Source organism: Geotrypetes seraphini, chromosome 2 (assembly GCF_902459505.1).
Source record: "Geotrypetes seraphini chromosome 2, aGeoSer1.1, whole genome shotgun sequence".
NCBI lineage: Eukaryota > Metazoa > Chordata > Amphibia > Gymnophiona > Dermophiidae > Geotrypetes > Geotrypetes seraphini.
Genome location: NC_047085.1, coordinates 333630762 through 333649952, shown reverse-complemented (window position 1 = coordinate 333649952; position 19191 = coordinate 333630762). Strand labels below are relative to the sequence as shown.

At 46.2% G+C, this 19191-nt stretch overlaps 1 protein-coding gene across 1 annotated transcript in view; it reads left to right on the top strand.

Annotated features, from left to right (window-relative positions):
* The window catches only part of AMPH (amphiphysin), a 285388-nt gene that overhangs the window by 170946 nt on the left and 95251 nt on the right, over positions 1–19191 (top strand). Inside the window, exon 9 of the mRNA XM_033930240.1 lies at positions 7636–7718. Coding sequence (XP_033786131.1) covers positions 7636–7718 — 83 coding nt within the window. The remainder of the gene's footprint in view (positions 1–7635; positions 7719–19191) is intronic.

Sequence of the window (19191 nt, the reverse complement as noted above, 5' to 3'; positions counted from 1 at the left end):
GCAAAGGCGGAATCAAGACTTCTGTGAGCAGGCCAACGGCAGCAGGCTCACCTCAGAGCTGCTGCCGGCTGTCCGATGAATTAAAATTACAGCAGCTTTGGAAGAGGTAGTCGGGGGAGTTAGGAGAGCCGTAACTCACTCTTCTGACTTCCAATTGCCAATTTTTGGGGAGGCCATGGCCACTATGCCCTCCCCCCTTCCCCCCGTTCCGATGCTTATGCCTCTGGAGATAGAAAAATACCTGCTGTGACTCCCATTACTCTTTCCAGTGGAAAATGACTCATTTGGAGCACCTTACTATAAACTTGACATGCTAGGAACCAGGTCTGAATATCATTTACTGTCCTTTTTTTGGGGGGGGGGGAGGGGACAGACATTCTTTCACCCACAACACTTTCAGAAAATACCCCTTTGCCATAAGGACATTCTGCAGTTTCAGACATTCATATCCCAGCTTTATAAAATCAGAATTTGGATATCCCATGCAATATGGATGTCTGCCAGTTTTCAGGTGTCTAAAACATGAATAGAGTTCTAAAATAAAGGCCTTACTAAATACATTATATACAATCAACTAAAAATAAAATAATAGCATCAAACAATCAATTAAAAAAATAATATGCAGGTTAATGTTTAATACTCATACTATGTAGCTGGCGTGCAGCTTAAACATCCAGTTTAGAAAAATAGATGTTTTACATATCAACCGGGCAATACAGGAACATAAATGTCTCTGTGGTAGCAGCATATGTTATGAAATGGTAATATATACATTTATGTGTTGGAATATAAATGGTTATGGCAGTCTTTTTAGAAAAGACCATAAAGTGAAGCAGTGGCATAACAAGCGGGGGGGGCGGTCCGCCCCGGGTGTATGCTCCAAGGGGTCCACAGCCAGCCACCCTCCCTATTCTGCTGCTGCTGCTTTCCTTAACCAGTAGTGGCAGTAAACACGGGTGTCCGCGGGTGCTCACTCCAGCGTTGTTCAACTTCTGGCTGGCTCCCCTGCTCAAAGCCGTGGGTGTCGGCTCCTCGCGTGATCCGTGGCTGCATCAGAAGCATTCTCTCTGATGTCACGACGTCAGAGAGAAGGCTTCCGATGCAGCCACGGATCACGTGAGCTGTAGACGCCCGCGACTTTGAGCAGGGGAACCGGCCAGAAATGCTGGGCAGGGAAGAGAACTGTTGTTGCTGAACAGGGAAGGGGGGGCGTAGAAATGTTGCACATGCAAGGGGGGTTGAAATGCTGCACAGACAATGGGGGATACATGCTGCTTCTGCACAGGCAAGGGGGGAGAAATGCTGCTGCTGCTGAAGCACCCAATTGGGGAGAGAGAGGGAAGGAGGGAGAAGGAAGACAAGGGAGAGGAACCAGAGATGCCAAGTCCATGGGAAGGAGGGAAAGGAAAAAAGGAAAGGAGACCAGACCATGGAGGGGAAGGAAGAGATGCCATGGCATGGGGAGAGGGAAGGGAAGGAGATATACCAGACCATTGTGTGGAGTGGGAAGGAAGGAAGTAAAGGAGAAGAGAAAGAGAGAGATGCCAAAGCATAGGGGAGGGGGTGGAGATAGAAAAATGGAGAGGGGGTGAAGCTGAAATGAATCATGTGCAAAGGAGAGAAGGGACACAAGATATACAGTTTATTGAAGGGACATAGAAAGAGGGAAGATACCATATGGAAGAGAGAGAAGGTGGGCAGTAGATGGAAGGGGCATAGAAACATAGAAGATGACGGCAGAAAAGGGCCACGGCCCAACAAGTCTGCCCACTCTAACGACCCACCCCCTAATTTCTTCCTTGAAGTGATCCCACATGCTTATCCCATTTTCTCTTAAAATCCAGCATGCTGCTGGCCTCAATTACCTGCAGTGGAAGACTATTCCAATGATCAACCATCCTCTCGCTGAAGAAGTACTTCACCATGAAATCTCCCACCCCTGAGTTTCAACGGATGTCCTCTTGTCGCCATAGGTCCTTTAAGAAAGAAGATATCCTCTTCTACCTCAATATGGCCCGTGACATATTTGAACATTTCAATCATATCTCCCCTCTCTCTATGTTCTTCGAGTGAGTATAGCTGCAACTTACCCAGCCGTTCCTCATACGGGAGATCCTTGAGTCCAGAGACCATCCTGGTGGCCATTCGCTGAACCAACTCAAGTCTCTGCACATCTTTTTGATATTGTGGTCTCCAGAATTGTACACAATATTCCAGATGAGGTCTCACCATGGATCTGTACAACGGCATTATAACTTCGGGCTTCCGGCTGACAAAACTTCTTCGGATACAACCCATCGTTTGTCTAGCCTTGAATGAAGCTTTCTCCACTTGATTGGCAGTCTTCATGTCTTCACTAATGATCACTCCCAAGTCCCGTTCTGCTGCAGTTCTTGCTAAGGTCTCACCATTTAGAGTGTAAGTTCTGCATGGATTTCTGCTGCCAAGGTGCATGACCTTACACTTTTTGGCATTAAAACTTAGTTGCCAAGTTGAGGACCAATGTTCCAGTAAGAGTAGGTCCTGCGTCATACAGTCGGGCACTGTGCTTTTGCCTACTATGTTGCATAGTTTGGCGTCATCGGCGAATAATGTAATTTTCCCTCGAAGCCCCTGAGCCAGGTCCCTTACGAAGATATTAAATAGGATCGGACCCAAGACCGAGCCCTGTGGCACTCCACTGATCGCTTCCGACGTTTCAGAGAGAGTACCGTTCACCACCACCTCTGAAGTCTACCACTGAGCCAGTCTTTTACCCATGCAGTTAACGTTTCACCTAATCCCATCGAACTCATCTTGCTCAATAACCTGTGGTGTGGGACACTATCAAAAGCCTTACTGAAGTCCAAGTACACGACGTCTAGGGACTCCCCCATATCCAGCTTTTTCATTACCCAGTCAAAGAAGCTGATCAGATTGGATTGGCAGGACCTTCCCTTTGTAAATCAATGTTGATGGGGATCTCGTAGATTCTCATCGTTCAGGATCGTATCTAATTTGTGTTTGATTAGTGTTTCCATAATTTTACTCACTATCGATATGAGACTCACCGGTCTATAATTTGCAGCCTCCTTCCTGCATCCCTTTTTGTGGAGTGAAATGACGTGAGCTGTTTTCCAGTCCAATGGGACTCTTCCTATACTTAGAGAAAGATTGAAGAGCGCGGATAACGGTTCAGCCAGGACATCACTCAACTCCCTAAGCACCCTGGGATGTAGTTTGTCTGGTCCCATGGCTTTGTTCACTTTGAGCTTTGAAAGTTCATAGTAGACGCTGCTGGACATAAACTCAAAATCTCGAAACGGGTCTTCCGAGCTTTCCCTTGTCTGTAGCTGTGGACCGGATCCCGGCACCTCGCAGGTAAAGACTGAGCAGAAGTATTCATTTAATAGTTTGGCTTTATCGGAGTCCGATTCTACATAATTCCCGTCTGGTTTCCTAAGGCGCACTATCCCATCTGTGTTCCTCTTTCTGTCACTAATATACCTGAAGAGGGATTTATCCCCTTTTTTAATGCTCTTTGCTAGATTCTCTTCCATCTGGAGTTTAGCCTCTCTGACTGCTGTTTTGACAGCTCTAGACTTGGCCAGATAGTCCTCTTTAGTCTCTCGTTTCCCAGATTGTTTGCAGGAGATAAATGCTTTTTTCTTCTTCTTTACGAGATCGAGATCTCCGCAGAGAACCACTAAGGTTTATTGTTTCTCCGCCGTATACTTACTGTTTTTATATAGAGGTTGGTTGCTTTGTGTAGGGTAGATTTCAGAGCTGACCACATTACCTCTACATTATCAGTTGCGGCCTGGTTTTGCAGCGCCCAATAGACGAAATCACCCGTGCTTTTGAAGTTAGTGCCCTTAAAGTTGAGGACCTTTGTGGATGTGTTAGATCTAGTGAATCCTTTCCTGAGGTGAAATCACACCATGTTGTGGTCACTGGAGGCCAACTTATCGCCTACCGAAACCTCTGTTACACTTTCTCCGTTGGTGAGTACCAGGTTCAGTATCGTCTGATCCCTAGTGGGCTCTAATACCATCTGTATGAGTTGTGCTCCCTTTATGGAGGTTAGTAGCCTTCTGCTGCCGCTGGTCATAGCGGAAAGTTTGTTCCAATCTGCATCAGGCATATTGAAGTCCCCTAACAACACCGTGTCTCCACGCAGAGTGATGGTCTCTATATCTTCGATTAGTTCTATATCTATGTTTTCCTGTTGTCTTGGAGGTCTGTATACAACACCAAGATACAGGCATTTGTCATTCCCCCTGGCCAGGTTCACCCAAAGGGATTCCCCGGTGTACTTGACGTCTGCGATCCTGGTGACTTTGATGTCCTCTTTAGTGTAAAGTGCTACCCCTCTTCCTGTTTTGCCCTCTCTGTCTCAACGAAGTAAGTTGTATCCCGGTATAGCCATATCCCACCCAAGGGAATCCATGAAACAGGTCTCGGATATTGCTACCACATCTAGGTCGGCGTTCCTCATTTCTGTTTCTAATTCCACAATTTTATTGCCTAAACTGTGGGCATTAACGTACATAGCCCTCCATACTTTGTTTGCTTGGTCTTCGTGGCGATTTTCCCGCCTGAGTTAGTGTGGTTCCTACAGTACTGTTTGCCATGTGTGTACTTACTTCAGACTCAGAAATGGAGTGGCAACTTACCCCACCAGGATGGTTACTTACCACGCCAGTATGTGAGTGGGTACCCTCCCCCAACTTACCTAGTTTAAAGCCCTATGAAGCAAGCGGGCTAGTCAGTGTCCAAAGACGTTCTTACCCCTTCTGGTCAGGTGGAGCCCGTCTGCTCCCTATAGTCCTAGTAGTGCATCTCCATGGTTCAGGAATCCGACGTTCATATATTTGCACCATCCGTATAGCCACTCGTTTGCCCTCTGGATACGATCTTCCCTGGCTCTTCCCTTACCTCTCACTGGAAGGATCGAGAAGAAGACCACCTGCACTTCCATCTGGCTCAGCTTCTCACCCAGGGCTCCAAAATCTTCAGAGAGAGTGTGGGCAGTAGATGGAAGGGGTAGAGAGAGAGGGCAGAAGTTGGGTGGAAGGGGCAAAGAGAGAGCAGATGTTGCATGGAAGGGAAAGAGGACAAACGCTGAAGAGAGCAAAGAGAAGATGATTAAAGCAAAAACGACAAAAGGTAGAAAGATTTTTTTGTTGGTTTACTTAGAATCCAGTTGTATTGATAAAAGTTTATAAATAGGAAATGGAAATAAGGCAATTTTTTGGACTAAACCCCTTTCCTCAGGTCAGGACAGGATACCATAACAGCAGTATACTGTACTGTTCTGAAGTAAGATTTGGCCTCTGAAAGCTAATTGAAAAATGGATTAGTCCAATAAAATGATATTTTCTTATTTCTCATTATTTGTTTTATTTTTATTTGTTAATTTGTAAAGTGGTGATTGTTATGTATCAGTTTTTTCAAATTTACATCTACTCTCTTTATATTTTGCACAGTATTAGGGGACATGTGTCACTGTTTTTGTGGTGTTGTGGTGTTGCATTGTATGCAGAGTCTGGTTTCTTGGCAGTTCAGTTTAACTTTTGTCTACATATTTCTATTTTTAGTTTGTGATTATTCCATATTGGGTGAGGGTGTATCTCTGTTCTGTGTGTATGAAAAGGACATAGTTTTCAGTTGGCATTGACTGCAGGATCAATTGACTGTGCGGGATCTGGCTTGTTTAGTTTTACAATGTATGTGTTGGTGTTCTAGTGCTCACTGCAGTGTTTAACCTTTTCCTATCGTAATAAATTTTACGTTACGCTGGTTCCAACTGTAATTATTTTAGCAAAGTTTTGTATTATTCACTATTATCATTTATGGCTATTGTAAACATAATGTAAATAAGTCATAAGTCTGTAAATTCAAATATTTTGTGTTCCTGGCTCTTTATTAGTCCATACAGACTGTTTATCCACTGTCTATGTCATTTTTGGAATGTCCCGTCATCCGGGACACACAATAGGAAAAGGTTAATATGCTGCCTTTTCCTAGGTACACTCTTGTTGTGCGATATGTGGATTGTTGCTAAAAATCATATTTTTCATATAGATGGGGGGGTGTCAAAAAATGATGGGCCCCGTGTGTCACATATGCTAGGTACGCCGCTGAAGTGAAGATTCTTTTTGTGTCTACAATTCAGAAAAATTTACAGATTCTAATGAAAAGAGGAAAAGACCTCAGTTATCAGTCCTTTCCCTGCACTTTAAAAATATCGATGGTCATAAAAACCTCCTTACATTAATGAAAAGAGAAACTTTTGATTTCTTTTTTTTCTGTGTGTTTCCAGGAAGCTTTCTGCATATTTGCTAATAGTTAAGTCGACAATGGCCAACGTTTTGCCTCTATGGCTTCGTCAGTGCACCATATCTTCTATACTTCACTTCGATGTTGAAAGCTTCCCCTAAACCTCCTGTGGAGTGCTGCCCAATAGAAGCATTTTTAAGAAATCTGAACATCCTGGGTAGCAGTCTAACTCCTAACATCCATCTTTTTGACCTAGATGTTCATTCCCCTTCTGAAATGTAGAATAAACATCTATTTTTAGGTCCTCCCTGGTTCAGTCCAAAACATGTCCAGACCATGCTCCCTTACCATTTGGATGTTCTTCGGTTTTAAATGTATATATCCCATTTTTGTAAAATTGGAACTTAGATGTCTACGTGTCAGTTTATGGAAATCCAAAACATGAATAGAACTTCTAAAATAAGCACTAAAGTGGTATATGTTGTCTTTTTTCAGATTTGATATATTTTATCAAATAGACAGTATATCAATACAAAATATAAATCATAGTTAAAACGGAAGACTAAGCAGTTATGGAAATGTATAAGCTTATGCTGAATAGTATTTTTAGGTGGGAATTCTGAGGTGAAAATATTAGTAGGGACTTGTATTATGACCCCCTTTTAAGATGAGGAAAGACTAAAACGGTTAGGGTTCTTCAGCTTGGAAAAGAGACGGTGGAGGGGAGATATGATTGAAGTCTACAAAATCCTGAGTGGAGTAGAACGGGTACAAGTGGATCGATTTTTCACTCCATCAAAAATTATAAAGACTAGGGGACCCTCGATGAAGTTACAGGGAAATACTTTTAAAAACAATAGGAGGAAATTTTTTTTTTAACTCGGAGAATAGTTGAGCTCTGGAACGTATTGCCAGAGGATATGGTAAGAGTGGATAGCGTAGCTGGTTTTAAGAAAGGTTTGAACAAGTTCCTGGAGGAAAAGTCCATAGTCTGTTATTGAGAAAGGCATGGGGGAAGCCGCTGCTTGCCCTGGATCAGTAGCATGGAACATTGCTACTGCTTGGGTTTTGGCCAGGTACTAGTGACCTGGATTGGCCACCGTGAGAACAGGCTACTGGGCTTGATGGAGCATTGGTCTGACCCAGTAAGGCTGTTCTTATGCTGCATTAGGCTTTCTTATCGCCAGCTGTGGCAGTATTAGCTCCAACAGTCATAGGAATACTATGAGCATCAGAGCTTTTACCGCCGCGGCCGCTGATAAAAAAGCCTAATACTGCTTCTTATAAGGTGGGGGGGGGTGTTGTTTTTAAACTGGGTTAGGGAATAGGACTATTATTTAGAATATAAATTTACTTTACATTATATATCTTTAGCTCTGCCATAAACTATATGAGGTGATGACCAAGCTGGGAGAACAGCATGCTGATAAGGCCTTTACCATTCAAGGAGCACCCAGGTATTATACATAATTATTTTTTCAACCATTCTAAGGATTAGGCTGTCTTTTTTTATATATATATGGTGATAAAATGTTCATTGAAATGTAACACAAATGTAATTACGTTTCTGTTTTCAAAAGCACTGATCATAAAATGAACCTAACGGAGGGCCTCTTATACAAAGCTCCGGAAGTGAATGCCGTGTGGCAAATGCTCTGATGCTCATTCAATCCTTATGGGCATCAGAGCATTTGCTGCATCGGCCCGCACTATCGGGCTTTGTAAAAGAGGGAGAGAATGCACTACTGCAGTGTTTCTCAACTCGGTCCTTGCCAGTCAGGTTTTCAGGCTATCAACAATGAATATGCATGAAAGAAATTTGCATATAATGGAGGCAGTATATGCAAATCAAGTTTCATTGTGGATAGCCTGAAAACCTGACTGGCAAGGGGGTACTCCAGGAATGAGTTTAGAAACACTTCACTACTGGGCTTACTGTGCATATGAATAGGAAATGGATATAGATTTCTAAATTCAAAAAAGGCAAATCTGGGATCAAAATTTAAGACGGTAAGTTGATAGGCTAGTTGAAGGTAGGATCTAACTAAAGGATAGATTTATATTCAAGGATTCTTGTACTATGAGCAAGATAACTTACAGTACTGACTCTGTAAAAGCTACCCATAGTTTGACTGGTTCAATTACTTGACTTTAACATTGGATCAGATGGGGCTTGCAACTGTAATTCCTGAGAGTAAGGGGTTTCCCCTAGATGGATGGGCTTATATTAAATGCCTGTAAATAAATAAATAAGCAATGTCAACAACGAGGTGCTCTGGAGTGGGGGAGAAGATGGCTGATGTTACTGGGGCAAGCACTGCCAATGACAGATTCACATTTAGACGTTTAAGTTATAGTATCCTCTCTCGCCACTGGTCAGAGAACTTGAGATATTCATGATACTGATTGTCTGCCAGGTTACATGTAAGGTTGCTAACTTTATATAATTTTGAACACTGACAAATTACTAGACTGACAAGCAAAATCACAGCTGCTTACTTGTCATCTGGGGAAGAGTGAGAGTGGTCAACAAATTGCAGTAATGTGCAAACAGCAAATATTTCTGGGGTATCACACTGTAAATATTATGAGTATGGCAAACTGCAAATAAGTGGTAAGGTAGATTTGACACAAGTGTTACAATCAACACAAAATATATGTTGCAGTAGACTACTCCTCATGATAGGCTAGCTCACAATCTGCCTATGTCAACAGTTTGCAGAACAGAGAAAAGCACGAAGGTCCTCCAAGAATGACTGAACATCAGACCTTTAACAAAGGACCTGACATAAGCCATGTTTCTGCATAATACTTGTTTCAGTCAGCCATCACAATACAAGCAAGTTATTGCTTCCCTTGAGTTAAGCCAAAACTTGTCCCATGTTTAATGTGACCATTTATTTTTTTCATCAAAACAGGACATCTACTAATTTTCAGTCCCGCCCCCAATCCTGCCCTAGCCCGGCCCTGAATTTCTTCCATTCAATATCTTATTAACCTTTTCCTATCGTAATAAATTTTACGTTACACTGATTCCAATCGTAATTATTTTAGCAAAGTTTTGTATTATTCACTATCATTTACGGCTATTGTAAAAATAATGTAAATAAGTCATAAGTCTGTAAATTCAATTATCCCAGGACAAGCAGGCAGGTATTCTCACTAGTGGGTGATGTCATCCGACAGAGCCCCGATGCGGACGTCTCACAAGCATACTTGCTTGAAGAAACTTCAGAAGTTTCGAGATGCCCGCACCACGCATGCGCGAGTGCCTTCCCGCCCGATGGTCCGGGCGTGTCTCCTCAGTTCTTTTCTTTCCGCGGAGCTGAGAAGTTTTACTTCAATACTGCGCTGACTGAATTCCCGTTTTTGCCTTCTAATTGCCGCAATTTTGGGTTTATTTTACTCTTTATCGTGTATTTTCTTTGTTTTTATTCTTTAAAAAAAAAAAAAAAATTTTTTTCTTCCGGCGAGCCGGCCGGGTCGGCCACGTGGCTCAGGCCCCGCGTCTTCGATCTTGCGGCGGAGCTTTTTCGGCCTATGTCCCGGCCAATCACCAGTTTTAAAAAGTGTAGCAAATGCCAGCGCGCGATTTCGCTGACGGACCCTCATCGATGCTGCCTGCAGTGTCTTGGTCCAGAACATTTCCCTAAATCGTGCCGGCCTTGTTCCACTCTTACAGCGCAGGCGTTTAAGCGGCGCTGTCTATTGTGGGAGTCGATGTTCAAGATGGAGGCTGCTAAGGAACCTTCTGCTTAGACTTCATCGGCCGCTTCGCCTGTCCATGCGAAGCCAGCTACTACTCCTGCTACTCCGGGCCTCTTGAAGCCGGCTTCGTTCACTCCGGCTTCGGCCCCGAGTTCGGCGCCGGTGCCTATCCCCGTCTCCTCGGCTCAGGTACTGCCTGCCACCATTCCACCCGAGGTCATTAAGGTGCCGAAAGCTTCCAAGCAGAAGCACTCGACCACGAAGGAGCGCGAAGACCGTGCTGGAGGACCCCCTTTCGGTGCGGATCCCTCCATATCAGCTTCGCTTCGGTCCCTCTTGGAAGCTCAGTTTGTCGAGCTCATGCACTCTATGGGACCCAGGTTAATTGCCTCCATCCAGGGTGACCTCCCGGTCCCGATTCCGGGGGGCGGACCGCCCCCTCCTCCTCCTCCTCGCCGGTCGATCTCGCTACTTGGCGAGGAGGAGCAACGTAGGGCGGCCGGTCCTTCGAGGCGGGCTTCCTTCAGCGACATGCCTCCTTTGGAGCCCATCACGCCTCCACACCAACAGGGCGGGAATCCTCCTGTAGGTAATCGAAGCCCTGGGCATAGCAAGTCTCAGGAAGAGTTCTTCCGCACCCCATATCAGGCCTGGGCTGCGTCGCGTGAAGCGTCGACCATTTAGCCTCTTCGATCTACAGCTTCAAGTCCCATTCACTCACTGGAAGCTTCGGGGGACCATACGAAGTATCGTCATTCTCGCTCTCCCTCCAGGCACCGTGAGGGGCATCGGTCCAGGCATTCATCACGGCACTCCTCGCGCCACTCTGAGGTTTCACCTCAGAAGAAGCTGCCACGTCTGGGATACTCTTCCTCTGACATGTCTCCCCCGGAGGAGCCGGAGTACGAGGAACCATCTACCTCTTTTTCTCCCTGTTGATCCCAAGTCTCTCTGGATCCTGAAGCCTCGACTTCGTCCAGTCCCTCTCGGAGACCTGTACTGGCGGACCAGTTGTCTTTTTCTTCTTTTCTCCGACAGATGGCTGATGACTTGGATGTTACTTTGGACACTGGGTCTCGATATTCTAAGGAATATCTCGACACCATGCACTTGCCTCACCCTCCTGCCGAGTCTCTTCGCCTGCCTCTCCATAAATTGCTTGATCAGACATTTATGAGATGTTTTGAGACGCCTTATTCTATTCCTGCAGTCCCGGGCAAATTGGATGCACGATACCGCACAGTCCATCACAAGGGGTTCGAGGGCTCTCAACTCTCTCACCAATACCTGCTGGTCGAATCCTCCCTCAAGCGATCTCATCCCTCCCAGGTGTATGCCTCTGTGCCACCGGGTCGCGAGGGCAGGACGATGGATAAGTTTGGGAGAAGAATCTACCAGAACTCGATGATGGCTTCCCGAGTTCTTAATTATAATTTCTACTTTGCATCTTATTTGGAGTTCTTCTTGCCTGTACTTCGAAAATTTACTCCCTACATCGATTCTCAGGCTCGATTTGAATTTGAGGAAGTGGTAGCCTCGCTTTCCCAGCTTCGTCTCCAGCTTATGCAATCCTCGTACGATGCCTTTGAGCTTTCGGCACGTGCTGCTGCCTGTTCCGTGGCCATGCGTCGATTGGCATGGCTTCGGACCATCGACATGGACCCGAACCTCCAGGACAGGCTTGCCAATGTGCCTTGTGCGGGAGCAGATCTGTTTGACGAGTCCATCGAGACGGTGACGAAGAAGCTTTCTGACCATGAAAAGTCTTTTCAATCTATCCTTCGGCCTAAGCCCAAGCCTCAACAGTCTCGGCCTTCGAGACCGCCCTTGATCTATCAGCGGCGTTACACTCCAAGGCAGGCTCCGGCTGCGAGACAACCAGCGAAGAGGCAGCCTCCGCAGAAGGCTCAACAGAAGCCTCAGCCGCCAGCTGCACCCAAGGCTACTCAGCCTTTTTGACTCCATCCCAGGGAGCATAACCGACCTCGTTCTGCATCCCCATGTTTTTCCCATCGGGGGTCGCCTCCACCATTTTTATCATCGATGGGAGGCTATTACCACCGACCTCTGGGTCCTTTCCATCGTAAGAGAAGGATACTCTCTTCAATTCCATCGGGTCCCTCCGGACCACCCTCCAAGAGAGTATCCTTCCAACTTGACACAGACCGCCTTTCTTCTTCAGGAAGCTCACACTTTGCTCCGGCTTCGGGCCGTCGAGCCGGTCTCGGTGGACCAGCACAACCAGGGTTTTTACTCCCGGTACTTCCTCGTCCCAAAGAAGACGGGTGACCTGCGACCCATTCTGGACCTTCGGGTCCTCAACAAGTTTTTGATCAAGGAGAGGTTTCGCATGCTGACCCTTGCTTCTCTCTACCCCCTCCTCGAGCAGAACGACTGGTTATGCTCTCTGGATCTCAAGGAGGCCTACACTCACATTCCCATTCATCCGGCCTCCCACAAGTTCCTCAGATTTCGGGTGGGACATATGCATCTGCAGTATCGAGTGCTTCCATTTGGCCTGTCCTCGTCTCCCAGAGTCTTCACGAAGTGTCTGGTGGTGGTGGATGCTGCACTCCGGGACAGGGGTCTTCAGGTGTTTCCCTACCTCGACGACTGGCTCATCAAGGCCCCCTCAGCTCCAGAGGTCATTTCGGCGACCCTGGCCACGATTTGCTTCCTGCAGAGTTTGGGCTTCGAGATCAACTTTCCCAAATCTCATCTGCAGCCTACCCAGTCTCTCCCCTTCATCGGGGCGATCCTGGATACCATTCGACTCCGAGCATTCCTTCCTCTTCAGCGCATGGATGCTCTTCTTCATCTCTGCCAGTCTGTGTCTTCTCGCCAGTCCATCTCAGCGAGACACTGATGGTCCTCCTAGGCCACATGGCCTCTACAGTTCATGTGACGCCTTTTGCCAGACTCAATCTCAGAATTCCTCAGTGGACCCTGGCTTCTCAATGGACTCAGGTGTCAGACCCGTTGACTCGACACATCATAGTCACTCCTGCTCTTCGGCAGTCTCTACTTTGGTGGATGACCTCTTCGAATCTATCCAGAGGTTTGCTGTTTCACACTCCTCCCCACCAGAAGGTTCTCACAACCGATTCCTCGACCTATGCCTGGGGGGCCCATCTGGATGGGCTCCGCACTCAGGGATTCTGGACCAATGCGGACCGACTCCATCAGATCAATCTTCTGGAACTCAGAGCCATCTTCTATGCTCTTCAAGCTTTTCAACATCTGCTTCACGACATGGTGGTCCTCATTCGCACAGACAACCAGGTCACCATGTATTATGTAAACAAACAAGGGGGCACGGGATCGGCCACCCTCTGCCAGGAAGCTCTCAGAGTCTGGGATTGGGCGGTTCGCCACAATGCCTTCCTCAAAGCTGTCTATATTCAGGGGAAGGACAATGTCTTGGCAGACAACTTGAGTCGTCTCCTTCAGCCTCACGAATGGACTCTCCATTCCAACCCCCTTCATCAGATCTTTTCACAATGGGGAACGCCTCAGATAGACCTCTTTGCGGCTCCCCACAACTTCAAACTGCCTCAGTTTTGCTCCAGGATCTACACTCCTCATCGCCTCGAGGCAGATGCCTTTCTGCTGGATTGGGGGGGATCGCTTTCTGTATGCGTTTCCTCCATTTCCTCTCATTCAGAAGACTCTGGTCAAGTTGAGATTCGACCATACCACCATGATTCTGATAGCTCCTCGGTGGCCCAGACAACCTTGATTCTCCCTTCTACTTCAACTCAGCAGCAGGGAGCCGGTGCTTCTTCCAGTGTTTCCTTCACTACTTACTCAACATCAAGGTTCACTCCTTCATCCCAACCTGCAGTCTCTCCACCTGACAGCTTGGTTCCTCTCAACGTAACTCCTCACCAGTTTTCACAGGCGGTGAGGGATGTCTTGGAGGCTTCCAGGAAGCCTGCCACTCGTCAATGCTACTCCCAGAAGTGGACTAGATTTTCTTCATGGTGTGTTTCCAATTCCAAGGAGCCTCAGCGAGCCTCCCTATCCTCTGTATTGGACTATCTTCTACACCTGTCTCAGTCTGGTCTCAAGTCTACATCTATACGAGTCCACCTGAGTGCCATTGCGGCTTTCCATCAGCCTCTACAAGGGAAACCTCTCTCTGCTCATCCTGTGGTTTCCAGATTTATGAAAGGACTTTTCCATGTCAATCCTCCTCTCAAACCTCCTCCAGTGGTTTGGGATCTCAATGTTGTCCTTTCTCAGCTTATGAAGCCTCCTTTTGAGCCTCTCAACAAGGCTCCACTTAAGTATCTCACCTGGAAAGTGGTTTTTCTGGTGGCCCTCACGTCTGCTCGCAGGGTCAGTGAGCTCCAGGCCTTAGTGGCGGATCCACCTTTCACAGTATTCCATCATGACAAGGTGGTCCTCCGCACTCATCCGAAATTCCTGCCTAAAGTGGTCTCTGAATTTCATCTCAACCAATCCATTGTACTTCCAGTGTTTTTTCCTAAGCCTCATTCTCATCCTGGAGAATCAGCTCTTCATACTCTGGACTGTAAACGTGCTTTGGCTTTCTACCTGGATCGTACCAAACCACACAGAACTGATCCTCAACTTTTCGTCTCCTTTGATCCAAACAAGTTGGGACGACCTGTATCGAAGCGCACCATATCCAACTGGATGGCGGCTTGTATCTCTTTTTGCTATGCCCAGGCTGGATTACCCCTTCCCTGTAAGGTCACAGCCCATAAGATCAGAGCAATGGCGGCCTCTGTAGCCTTCCTCAGATCGACACCGATTGAGGAGATTTGTAAGGCTGCCACTTGGTCCTCGGTTCATACATTCACCTTTCATTATTGTCTGGATACTTTCTCTAGACGGGATGGACAGTTTGGCCAAACAGTGTTGCAAAATTTATTCTCCTAAGTTGCCAACTCTCCCACCATCCCATTGAGGTTAGCTTGGAGGTCACCCACTAGTGAGAATACCTGCCTGCTTGTCCTGGGATAAAGCAATGTTACTTACCGTAACAATTGTTATCCAGGGACAGCAGGCAGCTATTCTCATGTCCCACCCACCTTCCCTGGGTTGGCTTCTCTGCTAGCTACCTGACTGAGGAGACACGCCCGGACCATCGGGCGGGAAGGCACTCGCGCATGCGCGGTGCGGGCATCTCGAAACTTCTGAAGTTTCTTCAAGCAAGTATGCTTGTGAGACGTCCGCATCGGGGCTCTGTCGGATGACATCACCCACTAGTGAGAATAGCTGCCTGCTGTCCCTGGATAACAACTGGTACAGTAAGTAACATTGCTATATTTTGTGTTCCTGGCTCTTTATTAGTCCATACAGACTGTTTATCCACTGTCTATGTCATTTTTGGAATGTCCCGTCATCCGGGACACACGATAGGAAAAGGTTAATTCATAATGGTAACCATAAAATTTAAAAAAAAACCACAAAGCACACTGTATGAAGAGAAAATGTTAATTATCATTTATATTCGGGGGTTTTCAAAGATGTCATCTCAGTAACAACGATAGAAAAATAGACAAATATAGTGCAAAATATAGACAGTAGATATAAATTCTCACTAAATTGAAAATAAAATCAGTAGATATAAATTGATCACTAAATTGAAAATAAAATCATTTTTCCTACCTTTGTTGTCTGGTGAGTCTCTGGTTACAATTCCTTCTAACTGTGCATCCTTTCTTTCTTTATGTCTTTCTCTCTCCCTGCCCGCCCCCCTTTCTTTCTCTTTCATTTGTGATTGATGCTGTCATTCGATATCCATTGGAGGTTATTTCATACCAGCCAGGTTTCTGGGAGATGATTAAGTTTGCCTGAGTTCAGTATGTCAGCATTCTACTCGTTTTTGTCTGGGTGTTTGAAAGAATAAAAATCTTTGTGTTTCAAAATCAGGTATTAACAACAATGACAGTATTACCAGTTCCACTAGTGCCTTTAAATAAGTTTACTGGTCCCAACTGTGCATGGGGACAATGGAACAGGTGATCGCGGAGCCTGGGCACTCTCCCTGCTTTCCCGCTACCGACACAGCAACAGGGCCAGGCCAGGCGATTGCAGCAACTGTACAACAGCCAGCCCACAAGCCTTCTCCCAACATCAATTCTGACGTCGGAGAGGAAGTTCCGAGCCAGACAATTGCTGCCTAGCTGGCCCGAAACTTCTTCTCCAATGCTAGAATTGACGTCGGAGAGAAGGCTTGTGAGCCAGCCGTTGTGCAGTCTCTGCACTCGCCTGGCCTGACCCTGTTGCTGTGTCGGTGGCGGGAAAGCAGGGAGAGAGCCCAGGCTCTGCAATCACCTGTCCCATTGTCCCCATGCACAGCTTCGGGACGATCTCTCTGAAAATGGAACATTTCGGCATCCCGAAGCTGTGCATGGGGACAACGGGACAGGGGATCTAAAAATGGGACTGTCCCATTCAAAATGGGATATATGATCACATTATAGGTCCCTCATTAAAAGCTTGATGTTCACCCATTCTTGGAGGCCCTTGGTACTTTTCTCTGGTCTGCTTGTCTCCTTGTGCTTATGGTGCCCTCTTTTTCTTTGTTTCTGTGTCGACAGTTTAGTATTCAGCCAGGAAGGTAAACAAATAAACATTTTTGAGCATGAAATTTGAGTCTCCCAGTGGTTGTAAACACAAAAAAAAATATGGATCTTGTAGTGCACATTTATTTTATTTCTTAGGATTTATTTACCACCTTTTTAAAGAAATTAATTAATGCTGGTATACAACAAGAACAATCCAGATGTAGATAATTTGATCAGAATGAATATTCAAATAACAGTACACATGGAGGGACATTTTTGACATGACATCTAAGTCCGAGATTAGATGTTTTGTGAAGTACATCTGTCTTTTATTTATTTTTTATTTTTTGAAAATGACCTTTCTAGACGTGTTCACCCTTAGTATGTCTATCTTTTTTGACCATTTTCGAAAATGAAAACATCCAAACAAAACAAGCCATTGGGATTTAAGAGGGGCCAGCATTTTTTTTTTTTTTTTTTTTAGTTCAATAATTTTATTGAATATTATAAGAAATATAAACAGAAAGCAACTCAAATACATAGAATCATAATAAAAATCATGTATCAAATATTTGTATCTACAATCGTTTGAATAGAACTAGATTAATGAAAAGGATCCAGAGTATCTGGAACTGCTTAGAAAAGGAACAGAAAAAGACAGAGAAACAGGAGGGATAAGAGAAAGAGAGAGAAAGATAAAGGAAGAGAGAGAGAAAGAGAAATAGAGAGAGATAGAGAGAGAGAGAGAGGCAGAAGTGTCTATAGAGCAGAACGAACATATGAATCTAAGAATGACCAAGGTGATTTGTTTCGTGTCAAGTTTGTGGAGGGTCGAGAAAACAATTTCTTCTCATATGCATAAGATTCAAATTTGTGGTACATACTTAAAGAGTTCCACCAGAAGGTGTAGTCTAGTAATGAGGATGATTTCCAGTTTTTCAGAATATGCATTAGAGCTGTCACAAACATTTTTAGTAGACTGGCCACTTAGACATCCCAGCAGAGCAGTAAACTTCATATCATTGAACCCAGGTACACATCTCACCATAATCCCCTTATGGTGTATGGTGAGCCCTCCAAAACCCACCCCAAACCTACTGGTCCCAACTGTACACCACCCCAATAGCCCTTATGCTTGATGGTACAGTAGGTTTTGGGTGGGTTTTGGTGGGCCACCCCAAGTGTAGTAGTTAGATTGTGATATGGGTCTGGATCCTCTTCTCTGAAGTTCAGTGCACTGCCCACCAGGCTACTCTAGAGAACTGCTTACTGCTGCAATACTTAGGACTGGTCATAACATCTGCAGCTATCATACAAGGCAAGAATGCACTGTTTCATTCACATCTTTGAGTGAGTGTGTTGGGGAGGGGGTTATGCAATCATCCCTCCATTGGTCATTTGGTTAGTTTGGGCACCATTTTGGCATTTATTCATTTTTAAAATAGGTCTAGCCCCAAACATCCAAATTGTGCCTGGACATTTTCTAAAATGTTTGATTAGGGCAGAAAAATGTCCAAGTCATAAACTCGCCCTTGTCCTACCCAAAACACACCTCTAACACGGCCCTTTGAGATTTAGACTAGAGAATGACACAGTGAAAAAATTGGTCCCCGTCACCGCCCCGTCCCCGTCTCACCATCCCCGTCACCGCCCCGTCCCCGTCTCACCATCCCCGTCACCGCCCCGTCCCCGTCTCACCATCCTCTTCACCGCCCCGTCACCGCCACTGCCACCCCATTCACCGCCCCGTCACCGCCACTGCAATCCCATTCACTTTTCTTTATTTACGTATAAAGGAAACATTCTTTAAAACTTTAAAACTTAGTTAAATATTAGTTAATAACTATACAAAAACAAAACACGCAGAGAAAAAATTAATTAATAAAAATTCTCAAAACTGACACATTTTGATCACTAAATTTAAAATAGTTATTTTTCATACAGTTTTTCAATCACTAATCTTCCACCACCCCTGGGGCTAGCAATGCAAAAACAAACACGACATGTACTTTAAATGCTGCCGTGATTAGCATAGTGACCGCGGCTACGGCTGCAAGTCTCCCCTCCCCCCAGCGATCACGGCAGGAGGGCACCCAACCCCTCCTGTAGACCCCCCCAACGGCCCTCCCGACAATCGCAGCAGAAGGGTACCCAACCCCTCCTGCCGGTCCTCCCAATGGCCTCAACTAAGATCGCCGGCAGGAGGGTACCCAACCCCTCCTGCTGGACCCCCCCCCAACGAACCCTCCCACCCCGGAACCCCCTTAGTCTTACTTTCCAAGTTGGACCGGACGGCTCCTCACACGTATGGCCAGCAGGCTTGCCTCCGTCCAAATGAGGCGGGCCCGCCCCCTACCCTGCCCAACCCACAGGATCCTAGGGCCTGATTGGTCTAGGCACCTAAAGCCACTCCCGCTATAGGAGGGGCCTTAGGTGCTTGGGCCAATCAGGCCCTAGGATCCTGTGGGTTAGGCAGGGGAGGGGAGGGGCGGGCCCGCCTCATTTGGACGGAGGCAGGCCTGCTGGCCAGACGAGCGAGGAGCTGTCCGGTCCAACTTGGAAAGTAAGACTAAGGGGGTTCCGGGGTGGGAGGGTTCGTTGGGGGGGGTCCAGCAGGAGGGGTTGGGTACCCTCCTGCCGGCGATCTTAGGGGAGGCCATTGGGAGGCAGGGGAGGGGAG